Source organism: Labrus mixtus, chromosome 13 (assembly GCF_963584025.1).
Source record: "Labrus mixtus chromosome 13, fLabMix1.1, whole genome shotgun sequence".
NCBI classification, from domain to species: Eukaryota; Metazoa; Chordata; class Actinopteri; order Labriformes; family Labridae; genus Labrus; species Labrus mixtus.
Genome location: NC_083624.1, coordinates 5,675,142 through 5,693,227, shown reverse-complemented (window position 1 = coordinate 5,693,227; position 18,086 = coordinate 5,675,142). Strand labels below are relative to the sequence as shown.

Sequence of the window (18,086 nt, the reverse complement as noted above, 5' to 3'; positions counted from 1 at the left end):
TTATTCATTTATTAGCGTATTTCTACAGTTATATATGTATCAATGCATACATTTCCACATTAATTGAGTTATTAATTTATTTCCGTATTTTTACATTTACACATCTTTTTGTTTCTGTGTCCAGGTTGTAAGAGGAAAAGTATATATGTAAATTTGCTTCTGTCTGTTTTTCTACTTCAGTAATGTTAGGATGGCCCACTTAATTTACATATTTACTTTTCCTTGTACAACATGGACACAGAAATACATAAATACTTATATGAATATATTTATTTATATATACATTTTTATATGAATTGTTGCATTTATTTATATATTTATTTATATATTTATTGATGCATTTATTTAATGATTTATTTATTTATACATTATTGTATGCATTTCTCCCAACATTTATTTATTTATTTATACTTTAGTCATTTGTCCCTCATACCAAACAAAATATTTTGCAAAGATGAACAAAATACAGCACCAAATATTTTTGTTATTTCAGATAAGGCCATTTAATCAGCTTGTCATTTTCCATTATTTATTGGAAATTTAATGGAATAAATACTTGAACAAATTGGGGTTTTAAATGTTAAATTGCCATATAACTGGACAGCAAAGATATAAGAAATAGATGTATTTATACAGAATTTATCTGCTCATATATCTGATCAGGGATATGGTGTAAATAAATAAGGACATTTTACACAATTAAACATCCTTTAGATACCCACTTTTTAATATGCAAACAGGACAAATAATCAGAATCAGAATCAGGGTTTATTGCCAAGTACATTTACACATACAAAGAATTTGACTTGGTGTATTGGTGCTAAACAATTAACAAGGAAATAAAGCAGAACTAGCAACAACTTAAATAATACAGTAAAAGAAGCTATTACAATATATAAAATAGAATTTAAAAATGTAAAATATAAAGATAAAAAACACAAAATGTACAAAAGTTGCAATGTCCCTGTCACACCTGGAGACGAAGGGAAGCACTGTGAGAGTCATGTTCTTTGACTTCTCCAGTGCTTTCAATACCATCCAGCCCTGCCTCCTGAGGGACAAACTGCTGGATATGCAGCTGCACCCTGACACCACAGCTTGGATTTTTAACTACCTCACGGGCCGGCCACAGTATCTCAGAGTCGATGGCTGTGTCTCTGATGTAGTGACGGGCAACACAGGAGTACCTCAAGGAACTGTTCTGGCACCTTTCCTCTTCACTCTCTTCACACCAGACTTCAGGTTTAACTCTGGTTCCTGCCACCGCCAAAAGTTTTCCGACGACTCCTCCATTGTTGGGTGCATCACTGATGACGACGAGAAGGAGTACAGAGGACTGTTAGAGAGCTTCGTCACATGATGCGAAAGCAACCACCTGAAGCTCAACATCAGCAAAACAAAGGAGGTGGTAGTGGACTACCGGAAGAAGAAGAGGCCCCCTGCCCCAGTCATCATCCAGGGGGAGGAAGTGGAGAGGGTGGACTCATACAAGTACCTTGGGGTCTACATCAACAATAAACTGGACTGGACTCACAACGCTGACACCCTCTTCAGGAAGGGACAGAGCAGGATGTTCTTCCTGAGGAGACTCAGATCGTTCAGTGTCTGCAACAGACTCCTGAAGACCTTCTACCAGTCTGTGGTGGCCAGCGCCCTCTTCTTTGCTGTGGCGTGCTGGTGGGGTGGCATCAAGACTGGTGAGGCAAACAGGCTGAACAAGCTGGTGAGGAAGGCCCGCTCTGTAGTGGGCCTTGATCTGGACAGTTTGGAGACAGTGGGTGAGAGGAGGATGAAGGACAAAATCTTATCCATCCTGGATAACTCCTCTCACCCCCTACATGGTGAGCTGTGGCAGATGGGCAGCTCCTTCAGCCAACGCCTCATCCCCCCCAGGTGTGAAACAGAGCGCTTCAGGTGCTCCTTTGTGCCCACTGCCATCAGACTGTACAACAGCAGCCTATGACAACAATAACAGTACGTCCTGGACACTGAACTTCACCCCCATAAAACACTACCCACATGACCTGCTTCATTATTATCATTGTATTATTATTATTATTATTATTATTATTATTATTACTTAGCATCCATATATATATATACATATATACTGTACATTCTATATATTTTATTATATTATTATATTAGTCTGTATTATATAACACTTCATTATATTACACTATATTGTTCATATTGCACTATATTATATTATATTATACTACTACACTCTGCATTGCTGTGGTACAACACTGCCTCTCTTCTCTGCTGTTTACATTACTTGCTGCTATTTATCATACCAAGTCACTTTAATCACTTGTCACTTTATCTGTCATTCTCTGTAAATACTGTCTCAATTCTCAATTCCCCCTGCTAACTTCATCATTCATTTTGTACTTGCATATACCCCTTGTTTTTTATTTTTATTTTTTTATTTTTTTATTTATTCTGTTTAATGTGTATTTTGTATTTTCAAGCTTTCTTGTCTGTGCTGCTGTAACGCCCGAATTTCCCCTCTGGGGATCAATAAAGTACTATCCTATCCTATCCTATCCTATGTCGGAGCTGTGCAGTGGACTATGAGAAAAAAAAAATCTTAGTGTGTGTTACTACTCACAGATATGTAATATATAGACTTTAAGAAATTATTCCGCCTTCTGCTTGACAATTGCCATCTTTTCAAAATATGACAAAGACAAAGTTTATTAATACAGAGTTTACAGTTTATTACCAAGATTTAGAAAACTTACAAACAAGTTCACAGCTTCAGGTCTTCAGGCACAAGCCAGTTTAGAGAAGTCAAGACTGGCCATTTTAACTTCTGGCCATTTCCTTCTAGACAGATATGACAGGTGAAGAGAAGCAAACATCTTGAAAGTGAGTGGAGACTTGCACATTCTGAGATACATTCATTTCAACAAGTTGATTGATTTGGTTTGCATATAGGGACACCTTTTGAAACCCATGTTTTTTTTTTTTTTTTTAAACCACAAACCTCACGTCTCGCACGGTGAGATCCCAAGCCTGCCAGCCAGCTGCAATCTGCTGAGTCCTTCTCATCACCGACCATCGTTTACTTCACAGAAATACAATAACGCAGCCGCAAGCCTTACAAAAAAGTATTCATGTATGAAGTAAACATGACGGGTGTAAGTGCTAAAAATCAGATCAGCGGTTCCTACACAGATCCAGCATCATTTTGATATTCAAATTTTGTGAAATTGGTTAGTAAAACACACTTGAAAACCAAGATATACTCCAGATACAAAGGCTGTATGAAAGATTACATAATATTGAAGGGACATCTCGCTTGTTAGAGAAAAAAAAAGAAATGCATAGGCTACTTATTGATTGCCTGTCAACATCCTCGTGAGTCAGAGTGCTACTGAGAATCAACAGTTAACCTCACATGAAGTGCTTTGGCCAGCTTCTGATTTCCATGTTGGAACACTTACAAACAGTTAGAGTTATAAAGATTTACAATTTACAGGGAGTTACTAAGAATCCACTACATGTAAACAATACCAGAGGGAAACCCTTCACATACACCTTTTCTTTTTAAAACTTTCAACAAGTATCTTTAAAAACATTATTTACACACTTTAATAACAGGGTTTGGCACTTTTTTTTTTTTTTTGCAGAGATAAGTAAAACACAAACTACTGTATGCAGCAGACTATATTTTGTTTGCATTTTTGGTGACACAGTAGTTGTAGATTTTTCACAGGTCAGGACAAGTGGCACGGAGCACCAATGAAAGTATTGATGACAGGATATTATATCCCTACAATTTCTGGAATTATTATAGGTCTGATGAGTGCTACGACGATGACTGATTCCAACATCAACAATGATTTTTAAAAACTGAATCATGATGATTGTGATTGACAGTCATTATTTTAAGTCTGCACCGTCAAGCTGCTTATAAGAATACAAATAAAGCTCTAATTGTGTGGTTGTGATACCACTTCAACATATGGTGACACATGGGGGGGGGGGGCATCAACTGCTTCAGTAAGAGTAAAATGCTCAGCAGGAGAAGGGAGATTTTTAATCTTTGCACCACTTTGTCAAGAGAAAAAGTGAATGACTTTCTGCAAAAATGTTCATATAAAAATCCACTTTTGTTTGAAATGACTCTTGGCATTATTTAGAAAAGAACTCCATAGTAAAAACGATGAACTTGAAAACTTTTTGTATTTTTCCTGCCTTTCACTTAGTTGTTACCTGTCCTATAAAAAACCAGTACAAAAAAAAAAATAAAAAAAATCACTGGACATACACTCAAATACTGTCATGGCTTTTGTAACACTTTCTCATATGTTGTGTTTGATACTAGTGTTTAATTTCTGTGGCCATTAAAAGAAGAATCCTTCCAGATGATTCAGTGGCGTCACAGTTGAAAAGAAGCTAAATCTTTTAGGTGACATGGTCGGAGGATCTTGTTACAGCTGCAGCACAAAAAAAAAAGTTGCACTCCCTTTTTCATGATACTTTCAGGGTGCTGCCATAAGCCTGATGCACAACCACCTGCACGTTGTCCAGTATGAAGTCAAAAGCCATACTCCATACAGACTCCACCGACTGCTGCATGATCCTGCAGAGCAAAAAAAACAAAAACAAAAAGGTGACATAAGGGGAGGAAGAACAGAAAAAAGGAAGAATAGAGGAGGTTGTTTTTTGGAGTACTGACCTTTTCATGTATTTTATAATCAAATCCAACCTCTCCAGATCTTTGTCCTCGATCAGATCAGTGCAGTATTTCACCACCTGCAGGATGTCCTCCTCCATGGGTTCTAATAAAAAATAAGAGGCGGTTTAAAATGTATATTTGCAACTACTCAAACAACAAGAGATAAATGTGTTGACATGGCCCTAAGCATTTGATCAGATATACTCTGTTTGTTCACATACAGACCATAGTATCACCAGCTGTGAAGTGTCTAATGATGAGGAAACAAAACAGAAGTGATTTCTTTCTATTAGGTCAGGGGTGGGCAACTGGCGGCCCGGGGGCCACATGCGGCCCCCATCAACACTCACTGTGGCCCTCAGGTCAATTTTTACATATCAATTAATTGGAAACATGTAAAAAAAAAAAAAAAAGATGAAATCTGCCATGAAATCATGAAAACCAGAAATATTTCTTTTTAATATTTGATCACTGGTTTATGTTGAGTTAAGACATAATTGATTTGAATCGTTTTTGTATCGTACAATTTGGCCCTCTGGCAGTGACAATTAAATGAATGTGGCCCTTGCTTTGACCAAAGTTGCCCGTCCCTGTATTAGGTGGTCATCTTTTCAGACATTTCCACAACAAGTTTGAGCCCTGTAACAATTCTTAAACCAAATTCAATCTTAAAAAAATAAGAAAAAAGTTTCAAAAGTCAGACTAGTTTAGTCAAGTAATTTAACCCTACATTTGGCAAACATGACCAGAAACAATCTTGGGCCCCGTGTCCACCTAGTGTTTTTTTCTGAGGGGCAGTGTTTTTTTTTTCTTCCCAATTGTTTTCAATACGTAGAGAGCGTTCACAGCCGAAAGCAACCACCTGGAGAAAAAGAGCAGAGCCCAGCATCTTTTTTCCCCCCCGAGCAATCCGCCTTTTTTGTGCGGCCGCTCCGAGCGTTCAAGTTGAAAACCTTTCAACTTTTCAGAAAAGCGCTGTGGACGTCGACGCCACACTTTTCAAAATGTAGTAATCCCCGTAGTTTTGCCGCCTACGGATCGTGTCTTGTACCCACCTCCTCTTTGCTCCGCGTCTGATCGGGAAATAAACAATCTCAAATAAAAAAAACATGCAGTAAAAAAGTAACAGAGCCTTGTTGTTCATACAGCGGCCGTTGTCAACAGACTGTTGTCATAGAAACAGAACGGACGTGCAGTGCTTTCCTTCTCAGTACACAAGCGCTCCTGAGCACACAGCCAGAGCTTTTCTGCTCGGAAAAAACGCTAGGTGGATTTATATGTTGTTTTTTAAAAAAATATTTAAACTAGCTAGAATGTTTTTTAGTGTTTTTTTTTATTTATTTATTTTTTAAATGAACTGATTGAAGCTCCTGTGAGGCTTCTGTGGACAACACAGTTCATCTTATCTGTCCACCAGTATTGCTCCATACATGTGTAAGAAGTGTTTCAGAATAAAAATCTCACCCTGCTGCATTTCAATGTATGATTTTCGGTGAATATTATTGAAGCATTTCTTTTTTGATTTGCTATGACTCTGTTTATTATTAGTGGAATATTAGGGTCCATGTTAAAACAGATAACATTGCAGGGCTGTTCTTCACTTTGTACCTGTTATGGTCGTGACCCACTCCCGTAGGAGCGTCTTTATGTCGGTCAGGTCGCAGGCTCCGGCCAACGCTGGAGCAGGGCGAGTGATGAATTCAGAAAGACACTCTGGGATGTCTGCTTTTGAGGCTGAAGAGGAGGGACCGTTTTCAGTCTGGGGGAAAAAAACATAAGTAGCAAAAACTGGTTCAGCTCCACCCAGCCATAAAGTGACGATGTTAGCAAAAATAAATACATGTGTGAAACTGATTTCTCACCTTTAGGATGCTCATTGGTTCCCGTGGTTTTACAGGAAGTGGTAAGGTCTTGGCTGGGCTGTTAGTCATGTGACGCTTCTTCTGAGGGGACGGACCTTTTTTAACAGGACTCGCTGCATTTTTTCTTTTGTAGCGCCGCTTCACACGACCGATGCCAATCCCGACCCCGGACTGTTTCAGCTGCAACAGTGGATTCCTCTGGTCCACAGCTGAGAAGACAAGTGGAATAATAATGTAACGAAAATATGCCTGAATAAATCCATGAAAAATAAAACTAAGGGGATTAGGGTTAGAAATAAATTCATGCAATAAAAAAAAAAAAAATTGTCTTTATAACTGTCACCTCGGTACTCACTAAGTTTAGACTGGGGCTGGACATTTGTAACACGGTTGTATGCAGACTTCAGTTCCTCCTGGAGCTCTTTGGGGAGGGCAGCAAAAACATCTGGATCAACCTGCAGTTAGAAAGGGGAAAGAACAGGAATGTTGCTTTGTAAGATTAGAGAAAAGCTTTTACCTTTTCAATAAAAAGGTGCCTCTGAAAGATTTATATTACAGATACATAAACTGCAACAGCACCGCCACAAAGCTCGGCCATCATTACACCTTTTTACTGATTGGTGTCCTAGTGAGTCATTTCAAAGTTGTCAAGTTGTTGTGAAGTCATTTTTGTTGTCTGTTCAACAGACAGACTGAAGAACTCTTCTGTCCCCCATACGACGGTACAACACCTCGCTGGTATGGCAGGGGAAAAGCAAACTGTGACTCATGGACTAAACTTTCACTTTTTTTTCTAAACTTCTTGTTTATTTTTATGCAGGTCTATTTTTTCCAATGTTCCTTTAACAGTTTATAGGTTCCACTTAAATTGCGCATACATATATTTTTAGTCCTGAACGGGGTTATGTAAATTTTTCTTTGTATTAGTCTATTTTTAATTGCACAGGTTTAATTTTATTTCTTGTAGGGGCTTACTTAAATCTTTGTCTCAGGTTAATCTATCTATCTACACTGAGTTGCAGAAGCACGATATGTAATCACACAGCAGGAGCTTCACACACTCTCAGCATTGCCACTGTCTCGCCTCTGTTACACATCCGTTACTACCTTCATCTCAGGGGCAGAAAGACGTCACCCGACCACCGCCCCTGTGTTTCACATTGTAGGCGAGGCGTAAAATATCTTGCCTTGAACTGACTATGTATAAAGGGCTAAAATAAACATGATACTGAGGGGTGTTTCAAGTATTATAATTAACTAAGAGAGCTATTAAAATTTTAATTATACTACTAAAGGGTTTTAAAAATGGAAAAAATATTATATCAATCCCTCGCATCCCTACCTGCGAGAAGTTTGGTAGTTCCAGTACAATTCCAGGACTGTCCGGCTGGTTAGGAATCTGTAAGACCAACGTGCCGACAGGAGGAGTGTACAGAGCGGAAACAGAGGCCGGGGGACGAGGAGGGGAGGAGGGACGAGACTTAAGAGAGGAGGGTTGTGGAGGAGGAGAAGAGGGCTTCGAACGGTTGCTTCCGCCTCGGTTAGTCCACGAGTGCTCCACTTGTTCTCTCAGGTCGGCGGGCAACGCCTCCAACACTGAACGATCCACCTGGGATATCATCAAGAAACAGAAGTTGGCGAAAATAACGAGCCAGGCAGCACATACATTATCAATATCATCTTTGCTTATTGCGATGTCATTTCTTGGAGTATGTGAAAATGCTTCATATCTCGAGAATCTGTAGAACCTAAGCTAAGATTGTTATACACCGTAGGTCAATAAACAGGAGTAATTGATACCAGCATACTGCTTCAAAGGGTTGAGCTCCCTCTGATCAATTACACAGTTTGTTGAAGACCTCACCTGGGAAGGGGAGGGGACTTCGATACTGAAGTTGAGACGTGTTTTGGAACTCCTTGGCGTTTGTCTGCAGCCCTGCTGGTCTCTGCTTGTCCCCGGGGTTGGCTCAGGAGGAGACAGAGGAAGTGGAGACGAGCTGGATGACGCTGCTGTGGTTGAGGGAACCTTTTCCTGATGTCTGTTGCTGTCTGAAGAATCTGCAAAAAAAAAAAAAAAAATCACCTTGAACTCAATTGACTTCAAAGACAACAACAAAAGATATAACCTGGAACACAAAGACAAAAAACACACAAACCTCTGGAGCTGGATCTCGCATTTAATCTCTGACCAAGCAGCATGTCTTTGATGGAGCGAGTCCGGGAGTCCTGGGTGACGGAGGTTCCTTCGAGAAGCTGGACCTGGATGCCGACTCCTCTCAGATCCTCGACCTGCAGCTTCATGCCATGAAACAGCTTGATGACCGCAGCGGCGATCAGCTCCCCACTGTCGGTGGACTGAGCGAGCATCACCGTCCTGACGGAAATGGAAGTGAGGGACAAAAATGTGTGTAAGGGGAGAGGACACTTTCAATCACTTTTTTTTACCAACAGCAGGAATGACTGTATGTTTCTTACTTGGCTAGATTATCACATATGCCATGACCGCCGTATTTGGCCGGTTCCAGCGGCGCTCCGACTTTGCGAACCATGACCTTGAGGGTGACTCTGCGACCCCTCAACCCGGCTTCTTGTAATCGTTTTTGCACCTCCGTGGATAAGTTGGTGAGGAAACTCTCGGCCTCGTCAACCTGGTCACAGAATTAGAGCGAGGTTTAGAGAAGTGGAGGAGGAGGAGAAAGAAGAGATGGCACAGAAGAAGAAAAGCAGGAGTAACCTTTGTAAAGCGGATGTTGTAGTTCATCTCCGCTGAGACCGACTTCCTTTCCTTCTCGTAGCGCACCGGCCTGTCATCCAGGCCCCTGCAGAAGCGGAACAGGGTCTGTCCGGTCCGGGGTCCAAACTTCTTCTGCAGCTGAGACAGAGACACCTGCTGGAGGTCCCCACATGACCTCACACCCATAGCAGCTAGCTTCCTGCCCATAACAGGCCCAACACCTGGAAAAATAAAACGATGACTAAAGGCTTTATATGTGATTTTACACACTTAAATATAATAGAAATCAAGTATATCCCCTATAAAAATACAGGATTTAACACTTGATGATGCAGATGTACCTGACAAAAACAATAAATACAAAGCAGATTGTTAAAGGAAAGTTCTCCAGAAATCACAAACAGACCTGAACGCAGCGTTAAAGTCTTTCTATGTGATTTTACACACTTAAATATAATAGAAATCAAGTATCTCCTCTGAAAATAACTCTGTGAGTCATGACTGTCTACAATGGGTGTAACACCCGAGTCCCACTGTCTGTGATGCTTTCAGAGTCCTATCTTCACTTTGTTTACATCGTTGGGACGGCCGGCTGACTCCTCCCCTCGTGTATAAAAGTTGTTTAATTGAGGGACTAGAGAAAAGAAGAATAACATACTGTACTCACTGCTTAACTGTGTTTCTAGATCACGCTCATTTCGGGTAAATGACCCAGTAGTCTGTTGTTAGTGTGTATTTTAATTCGAAATTTATTTCTTAAGGTTTGTGATAACTTCCTGTTAGTTACATCGAAAAGACGGATGCTTTTATTTTGAAAGGAAAGGTGCAGGAAGTGAAGTGAAAAAGTAACGTTGCAGAGACGCAGTAGAACCTGCTTACATGTGTTTCAAACATGAAGTATTACGGTCATTTCTTTTATTAAGCACCCCGCTGTTTGAGGCACGAGGTTTGTATTTATTTTGTTCACATGCACATTGATAAGAAGTTACTTAAAAGTTGCATTTTGTAGTTTTATTAAGTTTTAGAATGTGTGTTGGTTAGCAAAGATGCTGCATCTTGGAACCGTAATTTGATCAGGTTAACGTGTGTGTGTGTGTGTGTGTGTGTGTGTGTGTGTGTGTGTGCGCATACATGTCGAGGTGTGCACAAGGTTTAATTCATATTAATTCATGAGGCTTTAAATAATAATATTATAAGTCATAATTTTACACATAAGAACATTTAAAGGTTTAAGTTCATATATTGTGTAGTTATACACTACAGTAATATTTTCTTTATTACTCTCTTTTAGTTCTTACGGTGTTTCCATTAAAAACGGAAAGTAAGGAACTTCAAATGAAAGTCTGAAACATCAGTTTGAGAGCCAGGCCATCTGTAACAGCATGGGGTATGCTACATTTCAGGTAAATTTACATGCAGTGTGAAGATACGAGCATAATAAAGATCGCTAGCATTAGCATTCTAACACAACAATGCGGCGCGAGTTGTTTTGGTTTCATGCTGGTGCTCAAGGGCGACATCTGCTGGATCAAAAAAAATCACATATAAAGACTTTAAACAGAAATTTACAGCAAACAAACAACACAAAAGAACATGTCGACTGAGGGCGATGACCAACAGTATGAACACTGTATCTACCTGGTAAGCTCGTCACCGCCAGGTCTCTGATGAAATCATCCACTTCTTCACTCTTCAGGAAGTATTGGCCTTCTGGCTTCGCCTTACGGGTCGCCAGCCGAGCCAGCAGGATGTTGGACCCTGAGCAGATGAAGCAGTTTGGTTGGAGATTACAAAACAAGACCTTCATCTATTTACAGCGTGAGACCGGCATGTACTCACCCATGCCCACTGAGGCACTGCATCCTGTTTTCTCCTTGATGTCTGCTCTGATCACCTCCGCCAGGTCTTCTGCAGAGATGCCCAACTCGGCGAGCAGGGCGGAGGAGTCGATCAACAATTCATCACAGCTCAGGGCCTCGATGTCATGGGTGTAACTTCAAAAAAAACAAAACACAGATGAGGTTATTTTGCATGTTAAAGACAGCGAGGTGTGTGATAAATTCAAAAGAGGAGTTCTTCTTCTTACCCGACTAGAGTCTCATACATGGTGAACGCCACTTCTTTATAGGCCTCGAAATCATAAGGGACGGATTGCAGCGAGGGACACAACTGCTTTGCTTTGCCAAAAAACATCCCGTTCCTCACGCCCGCCTGCCTGTGAGAGACGACATATTTACAGACATCGCGGTCAGAATAAAAATGAGATATTTGTGCTGTTTATTATGAAAGATTTGTTTTTAATCTCACCTGGCTTCATAACTGCAGGATGCAATCTCTGCCATCGACAGAGAAGCAGCATCCTGCTCCACTCCGTTAGCATGGGAGTCAGGACTCTCCTGTGAGGGGGTTCTGTAAAGATCGCCATCTGGACTCTCTGAGGAGCAGAACAAGGATCAACTTAGCTGGATAAAAAAAAGTCAAACATGTTCAGGAATACACAAGAAATGACAGAGCCGGCGCTTGTCAGAAAAAGCAAGGTGAGCTCGCTCAGCGACAGCCGGCAGAGGTGGTGATCATCTCACCGGACTGAGGATGAGGATGAGTTTGTTTCCTCTGGTAGTACTGTAGCTCCAGCTGAGGGTTGGCACCGGGTCTCTGGGGTACTCTGCCCTGTCCGCGGTTGCTGGTCACAGCTACAGGCTTTCCTGCAAGAAAAACACAATGACTTCAACCGGGAGCGCTGACAGTTTGACGGCTATTCTCTGGACATCTGAAGGTTTCTCCGGGCAGAGAATAAATTAAAGAAGAGGTCACCTACCTTTGAGCTCGGGCCGATGTCGGATCCCCACAGACACGAAGAAACAGTCCATGTCCACATGAAAAATACAGGATTTTAAACTTGATGATGCAGATGTACCTGACAAAAACAATAAATACAAATCAGATTGTTAAGAGGAAAGTTCCCCAGAAATCACAAACAGACCTGAACGCTGCATTAAGTGATGACACATTTTTTTTTTTATTTAACCAGGTTGGTCCCATTGAGATTCAAAACCTCTTTTTCAAGGGAGACCTGGCCGAGACAGGCAGCAGCAAAAAACCCAAAGTTACAGACGGGAAATACAAAAAGAGACAAAGAAGTACAATTTACAAAAACACTAAATTTTGGATTCAAATAGAAAAACCGTCTACGAGTCATATCTGGGAATCAGTCGTTCAAACAGCCGAGCTAAAGCACCGACATCCTGTAGAATCTGCTTCCATGTCTTTCATTTTAGATTTTAAAACATTTAAGGACACCTTGCGCTCCTTGAGCTTCAAGTCAGTTTGCAACAGAGTCCAGGCTGAGGGTGCAGAATACCCAAAAGCCCCTTTTCCCAATTTCTGTCCGAGCGTTTGGGACGGAGACACATGCATCCTCAGAAGGGGTCGCACCTACAACACTGATACTGTTAGCAGCAGGAAACATTGGGATCGGTCGCCAATTAGCCTCCGTGAGACAAATCAACATCCTTCTTGGGCAACAACGTATCATTAAAAAGTGCAGCCTGGATTTACAGGGAACAGCATAAAAAGTGAGCCTTCTTTCCTACCTTGACTGTCTGAAGAGCGCTGGGCCAGAGATTTCCTCAGCCGGTCCTTCCCTGGAAAGGAGGCGCCCCCCGCCGTTTGCCGTTTGCTGTGGAGCTCGTTGACGTACTCGGAGAAGCCCGACCTCCACGTGGAGATCTGGTGTAAACGTGAGTGAGAGTAGAACTCGGAGATCAACCCCCCCGTCTGAGCCAGCAGCTGGGTTGACTTTCCAGAGGGGGGATCCGGTTTGGCTGCCGTGCTGCTCGCGTGAAGGGAGGCGGGGTCAGATGAAAAGGCATTATGGTGACTTCCGTTCAGTCGAAGCGGAGAATGTGAAGAAGGTGACGGTGGGCGGGGAGGATTTTCAGAGTTTGAATCAACTGGACAGGACGGCTGGAGCAGGGACAGGTGGGCGTCCTCGTGATGAGTGGGAGGTGGAGGTTCAGGTTCCGGTGTGTGCTCTGTGTCCGCTGACGAGGCAGATTGTTCCAAAAGGTCGAGGGATTGGTCGGATTGCTTCGGAGGACTGTTGGGAAACTCATAGGGGTCGGGTTTAGTCTTGAACTGTACCGAAGGAGCCTTGACTCTGCATGCAGGTAGTTCCACGTCAGCAGAGGGGGACAGGTCCTCCGGCTTTAAGGCACCGTTGTGAAGGTGGGCGTGTCCATTGGTCAGCGGTGCTTCTCTCACCACCAGCGGGAGAGGATCTCCTTCTCCACACTCTTGTATTTCATTCATGTTTGAGTGGCTCGTCACGTCCAATGAGGTGTGCAGGGATCCATTTCTGAAAGTTACAGAGATGAGCGGTTTAAAGAGGTTCTTTTTTTAACCCTTTGACTTGCATTGTAACCTTTTTTTCCGCCGCCATATTGCTGTATTTAAAAACCTATCTTTGGCTGTTTATCCTCATTCACCTCATTGAATAGTGTATGTAACACAGATTATGTCCAATGGGTGGCGCTGCGGCACATAAATATCATTGTCTTAAAACTGTGGAAAATACCGGGAGTGACTCGGTGCTGCACAGAAATCTCACAGAACAAACGTCCGGGTAAAAAAAAAAAAAATCTTGTCACATATCATCTATAGACGCTCTAACAAGCAGATTTTAGTTGAAGGAAATACATTTGACAATAAAATATGTATCTACGATTCCTCAGAAAACATGGTCAACCACTCGGCTGAGTTGCCAGTCTGCGCAAACGACCTGACTCAAGTCGCTAATTTCTTATTTTGTTCACCTTTTCTAACCATTGCTACTCATTCAATTTGTTAAATAAATTATTTTGGGTTATTTTTAACAAGTTCTTCTCTCTGTGATGTTGCTTAATGAAGAGGCAGGAACACAATTTTACCAACATGTAATTGTTTTGCAAAAGGATTTCTTAGTGTGGAAGTCACAAATAAAAATGAGAAGATTTTTTTGGAAAGTTTGTGTCTCTCTAATTCAGGGGTGTCCAAAGTGCGGCCCGAGGCCCATTTGCGGCCCTTGAGGGGATTTTTTGCGGCCCGTGACTTCAAATGAAGAATCAGAAGGTTTTGGCCCGAGGCACATTATCTTCTTTTTCTTTTTCATGTTAACAAGGGCTGAACAATATTCCTAAAACAGAAAATGTTCAGTAACATGTATGTTGTTGTTTTTTTTAAATCTACAGCTTTTACTATTTTCCACATTTCTTTGTAAACTATGACAAAAAACTTCTGCCCAGTTTTTGCAAACAAGCGGACTGTTGTTTAACCATTTAATGACCTGAGCTGAATGCAGAAAGCTTTTCCAAAAACAATGAACCACGTTACAGGTTTGATTCTGAGAAAAAAAGTAGAACGAAGAAATCAAAATATTTGATTTCCTTTTATTAAAGGGTTTCTTTAGTGAGCCTTTTGATTCTGATCTACAAAGCCTTACTATTTTTCAACTATATTTTAAAAAACAAAACCTGTGGCCCGCGAGCGATTCTAACACGACAATTTTGGCCCGCAAGAAAAAAAAAAGTTTGGACACCACTGATCTAATTGTTAAAGAAATACATTTTTAAAATGAAATTGCGTCTCTGAATGAGCTTTGCATACTCACATTTTTATCCCCCCTTGTTTGCAGCCGCTCCGGTCACTGTTGCATGAAGAGCTAATCTGAGGTTGTGGTTGGCCGGCTCTCTGGTGATGGAGATGAGGATGAGGCGTTTGAAGAGAAGTCTGCGAGGGTCTTTGGGGGTGTACGGTGGCGCTCGGGTAGGTACATAAAGAGCTTTTGTCCCTGGGGTCTACACTGAGGTGACTGTGCGCTAAGTGACTCGGCTCAGGGTTTAAGGAGCGAGCTGCGGAGCTTTTCTGAACGGACTGAGGTTGGATGTTGCCGGGGTCGGGGATGGGGTTATTTTTGCAGCTGGATGATTGCTCGTTGTTGAGAGCGGAGTGCTGAACGCCGCGCGGCGGCAGATGTAGCTTTTGATGGCTCGGCTGGCGGCTGGGTCCGGGGATCTCTGAGTTTTGACGCGGGGTCATGCCAGGGAAGAGAGGGCCTTTCTGTTTGGAGTACAGCTGATACTGCAGGTACGGCAGGAGGCGCCCGGCTTTGACACTGTTCAAAAAAGAAAAGAAAAAAAGAACAGCAAAGCAAACTGTGAGTTTCAGTTCCACATTTTATATTAAGATACTAAACCAGCAAATCAACTCCCAAGTGAACCAGACCTGTCAGTGATCCACTCCGGCCTGATGATCTTCTCCCCTTTGAGCTCCTGGATTTTGCTGTTTGGCAGATTGTTGGCGATGATATGGGTGATCTTGGAGCGAGAGTAGTAAACGTGGAACTGGCCACCGTGCAGCATCATCAGTCTGCGCAGCTCGTCTGCACTCGGGTCTGATGACAAGCAACCACCAAAAAACAGAAACTCAGAAATCCATTTTTTTTTTTGATTCATGTTGTGGATCATCTTGCAGTAACTTTTTTTTTTTTTTTTTAAAGTTGTGTTACCTGTGTATCCATTGACATAGATTGCGACGCCACTGAAAATGTTGGTGCATGAACCGTCCTTCTGCTTTTCTCTGGGGGCGTCAAGTCGAAACTGCTCTTCCAGCTTAGAAACTTTAGCAGCCATGTAGCCGCCCTAAAGACAGAAAGGACAGCATTGTCTTGGAAAAGCTGCTTGGATTGTTGGTTGTTGTATTTTTTTAAATTATAATTATAATTCACAGTTTTGCAAAATGGGAGCCAACAATGTGAATATTCGAGCTTTAATGAAAATAAATGTTTTTTCCTTGAATTGTGCGGCAAATTTTGAATAAATAGATCAATGCAATTGTACCAGTTTTTTTCTAGTGTATAATAATGTTTCATATTTAGTGTTGTTATTTGCCTTTTAGGAGTGCGGACCACCGTCTCCCAAGCTGTGAAGCACTGTTCTTTTGGCATTATAGAATCGGTAAAGTGACATGCATAGGTGCTTATTGGTAAACCCAAATGGGGATGGTGATATATCTGTGATATCAGCAGAACAGCTGATCTCTAACGTCTTCACACTAGTGTCTTTCCTGTTTCCATACACTGCTGGTAGAGATGCACGACACTTACCCTCTCAGCCCAACCATTGTCACCACTAGAATTGGCTTTCTTCTTCATCCACCCATCTCGACTCATACTGAGCTACCTGAAAAAAACAAGAGGCGATATGAATTAATACTGAATCATACAGGTCAAAGCTGAACAACACAAAACACACTTTTCAAATTACATTATTGAGGTTGTTTCTGCCCACTTACAGTTTTTATACATCCTGAATCATGTGTGAAAATACAGATATTGCGGGGTGGCAGTAGCTCAGTCTGTAGGGACTTGGGTTGGGAATCAGAGGGTTGCCGGTTCAAGTCCCGGTGCGGACCAAATATTGAAGTTGGTCTAGTAGATGGAGAGGTGCCAGATCGCCCCCTGAGCACTACCGAGGTGCCCCTGAGCAAGGCACCAAACCCCTCCTGACATCTCTCCATTAGCGCCTGTTTGTGCATGTGTGTGTTGCATGACTTACAAAGTGTAAAAACAGAATTTCCCCTTGCGGGATCAATAAAGTCAACAAATTAATCTTAATACAAGTGTCTCAAAAACTTAATGATCCACTTCTGAAGAAGACCTTTTAAGATTAGCAAATTCTGTCATTTTTCTGCTGCAAGTTTAGAAAGTGTAAGTCAAATGGACAAGGACAAGCAAAGACACTTTTAACATTTTATATTTCTGGCTGCTGTGTTGTGATTGTATTTCTAGGACTGTAGGTCAATGTTATTAAAATGGTCTCCGCCCCAGACAGGAGCCTCGTGTCCAAGGGCATGTCCGGACAGGACCTCGGCTCCTGACAGGTAGGTTACAACAGAGCCCCATGTGGCACTTTGCAAACATTTCTCATGTCAAGTAGCAAACACTAGCACAGCAAACACTAATCGATGAATGGCTAGTGGATAATAATGCATGTCGCTGCGCCATGACACCAACTGTAACATCATATCAGTTCAAGCAAGCGAGCAGGAATACCATCAGAAATGTGTTGCCTGTCGCTAAGAAGGCTTGCGAAGTGTTCTGCTAAACAATGAGCTGCACGACAATGTCACTCCTGCATGTTACACACGGATGTAAACAAGTACAGCCCCGAGTGAATGTGAAAGAAGTCACTTGTTTTTTTTTTTTACCTCTTATCCAGTCAGACTGTGTTGTTAGCCTCAGACTTCTCCCTGCAGATCCTGCCCAACACAAACGCTTGTGTGCGCACTGATTACGAGGACGGAGAGGAGAGAAAAGCGAAGTGAGAATCCTGCAGACACTTTAGCTCGACTCTGTTCTTCACAGAACTCCTTTCAGGTGAACTGAGGTTCTCTTATTTTGTCATGTTGCCACGCCATGTCTCATGAAGGTTTTCGCTCTCCCTCCCAGTCCTTTTGCTCTCCATTTCTACCGCCTGATCGCTTTGCTTTCCCTTTCCCTCAGAGGGAGTCAAGTGACCAAGGAGAATCGGACAACTTCCGGAAAGTATTTTCAAAGTCAAACAGTCGGTGGCAAATTGTACATTTATGTGGGCGTTTAAAGAAGACTGTCACAAAAGTTGTGGGAAAATGTAAGATAAGATAATATAATCCTTTATTTATCCCACAACGGGGAAATTTACAGTGTTACAGCAGCAAAGAGCAAAGATTGCAAACAGAAAGTGAACACAGTACAATTTAAATAAAAAAAGAAAAATTAAGAATG

The 18,086-nt window shown here is 41.8% G+C and overlaps 1 protein-coding gene across 1 annotated transcript; it reads right to left on the bottom strand.

The window, feature by feature from the left end:
• Window positions 1–2,698: 2,698 nt before the first annotated feature.
• On the bottom strand, window positions 2,699–17,838 carry rev1 (REV1 DNA directed polymerase). Its single transcript, XM_061053330.1, has 22 exons — window positions 17,531–17,838; window positions 16,428–16,503; window positions 15,831–15,963; window positions 15,548–15,716; window positions 14,934–15,437; window positions 12,880–13,643; window positions 12,105–12,203; window positions 11,869–11,991; window positions 11,594–11,720; window positions 11,373–11,501; window positions 11,126–11,280; window positions 10,925–11,044; window positions 9,287–9,507; window positions 9,028–9,200; window positions 8,709–8,926; window positions 8,417–8,610; window positions 7,895–8,161; window positions 6,908–7,007; window positions 6,553–6,761; window positions 6,299–6,449; window positions 4,691–4,793; window positions 2,699–4,594 (listed from the first exon to the last, which is right to left on the bottom strand). The coding sequence occupies exons 2-22, from the start codon at window positions 16,491–16,493 to the stop codon at window positions 4,483–4,485; spliced, it is 4,137 nt and encodes a 1,378-aa protein (XP_060909313.1). The 5' UTR covers window positions 16,494–16,503; window positions 17,531–17,838; the 3' UTR covers window positions 2,699–4,482.
• Between the last annotated feature and the right edge of the window lie 248 nt (window positions 17,839–18,086).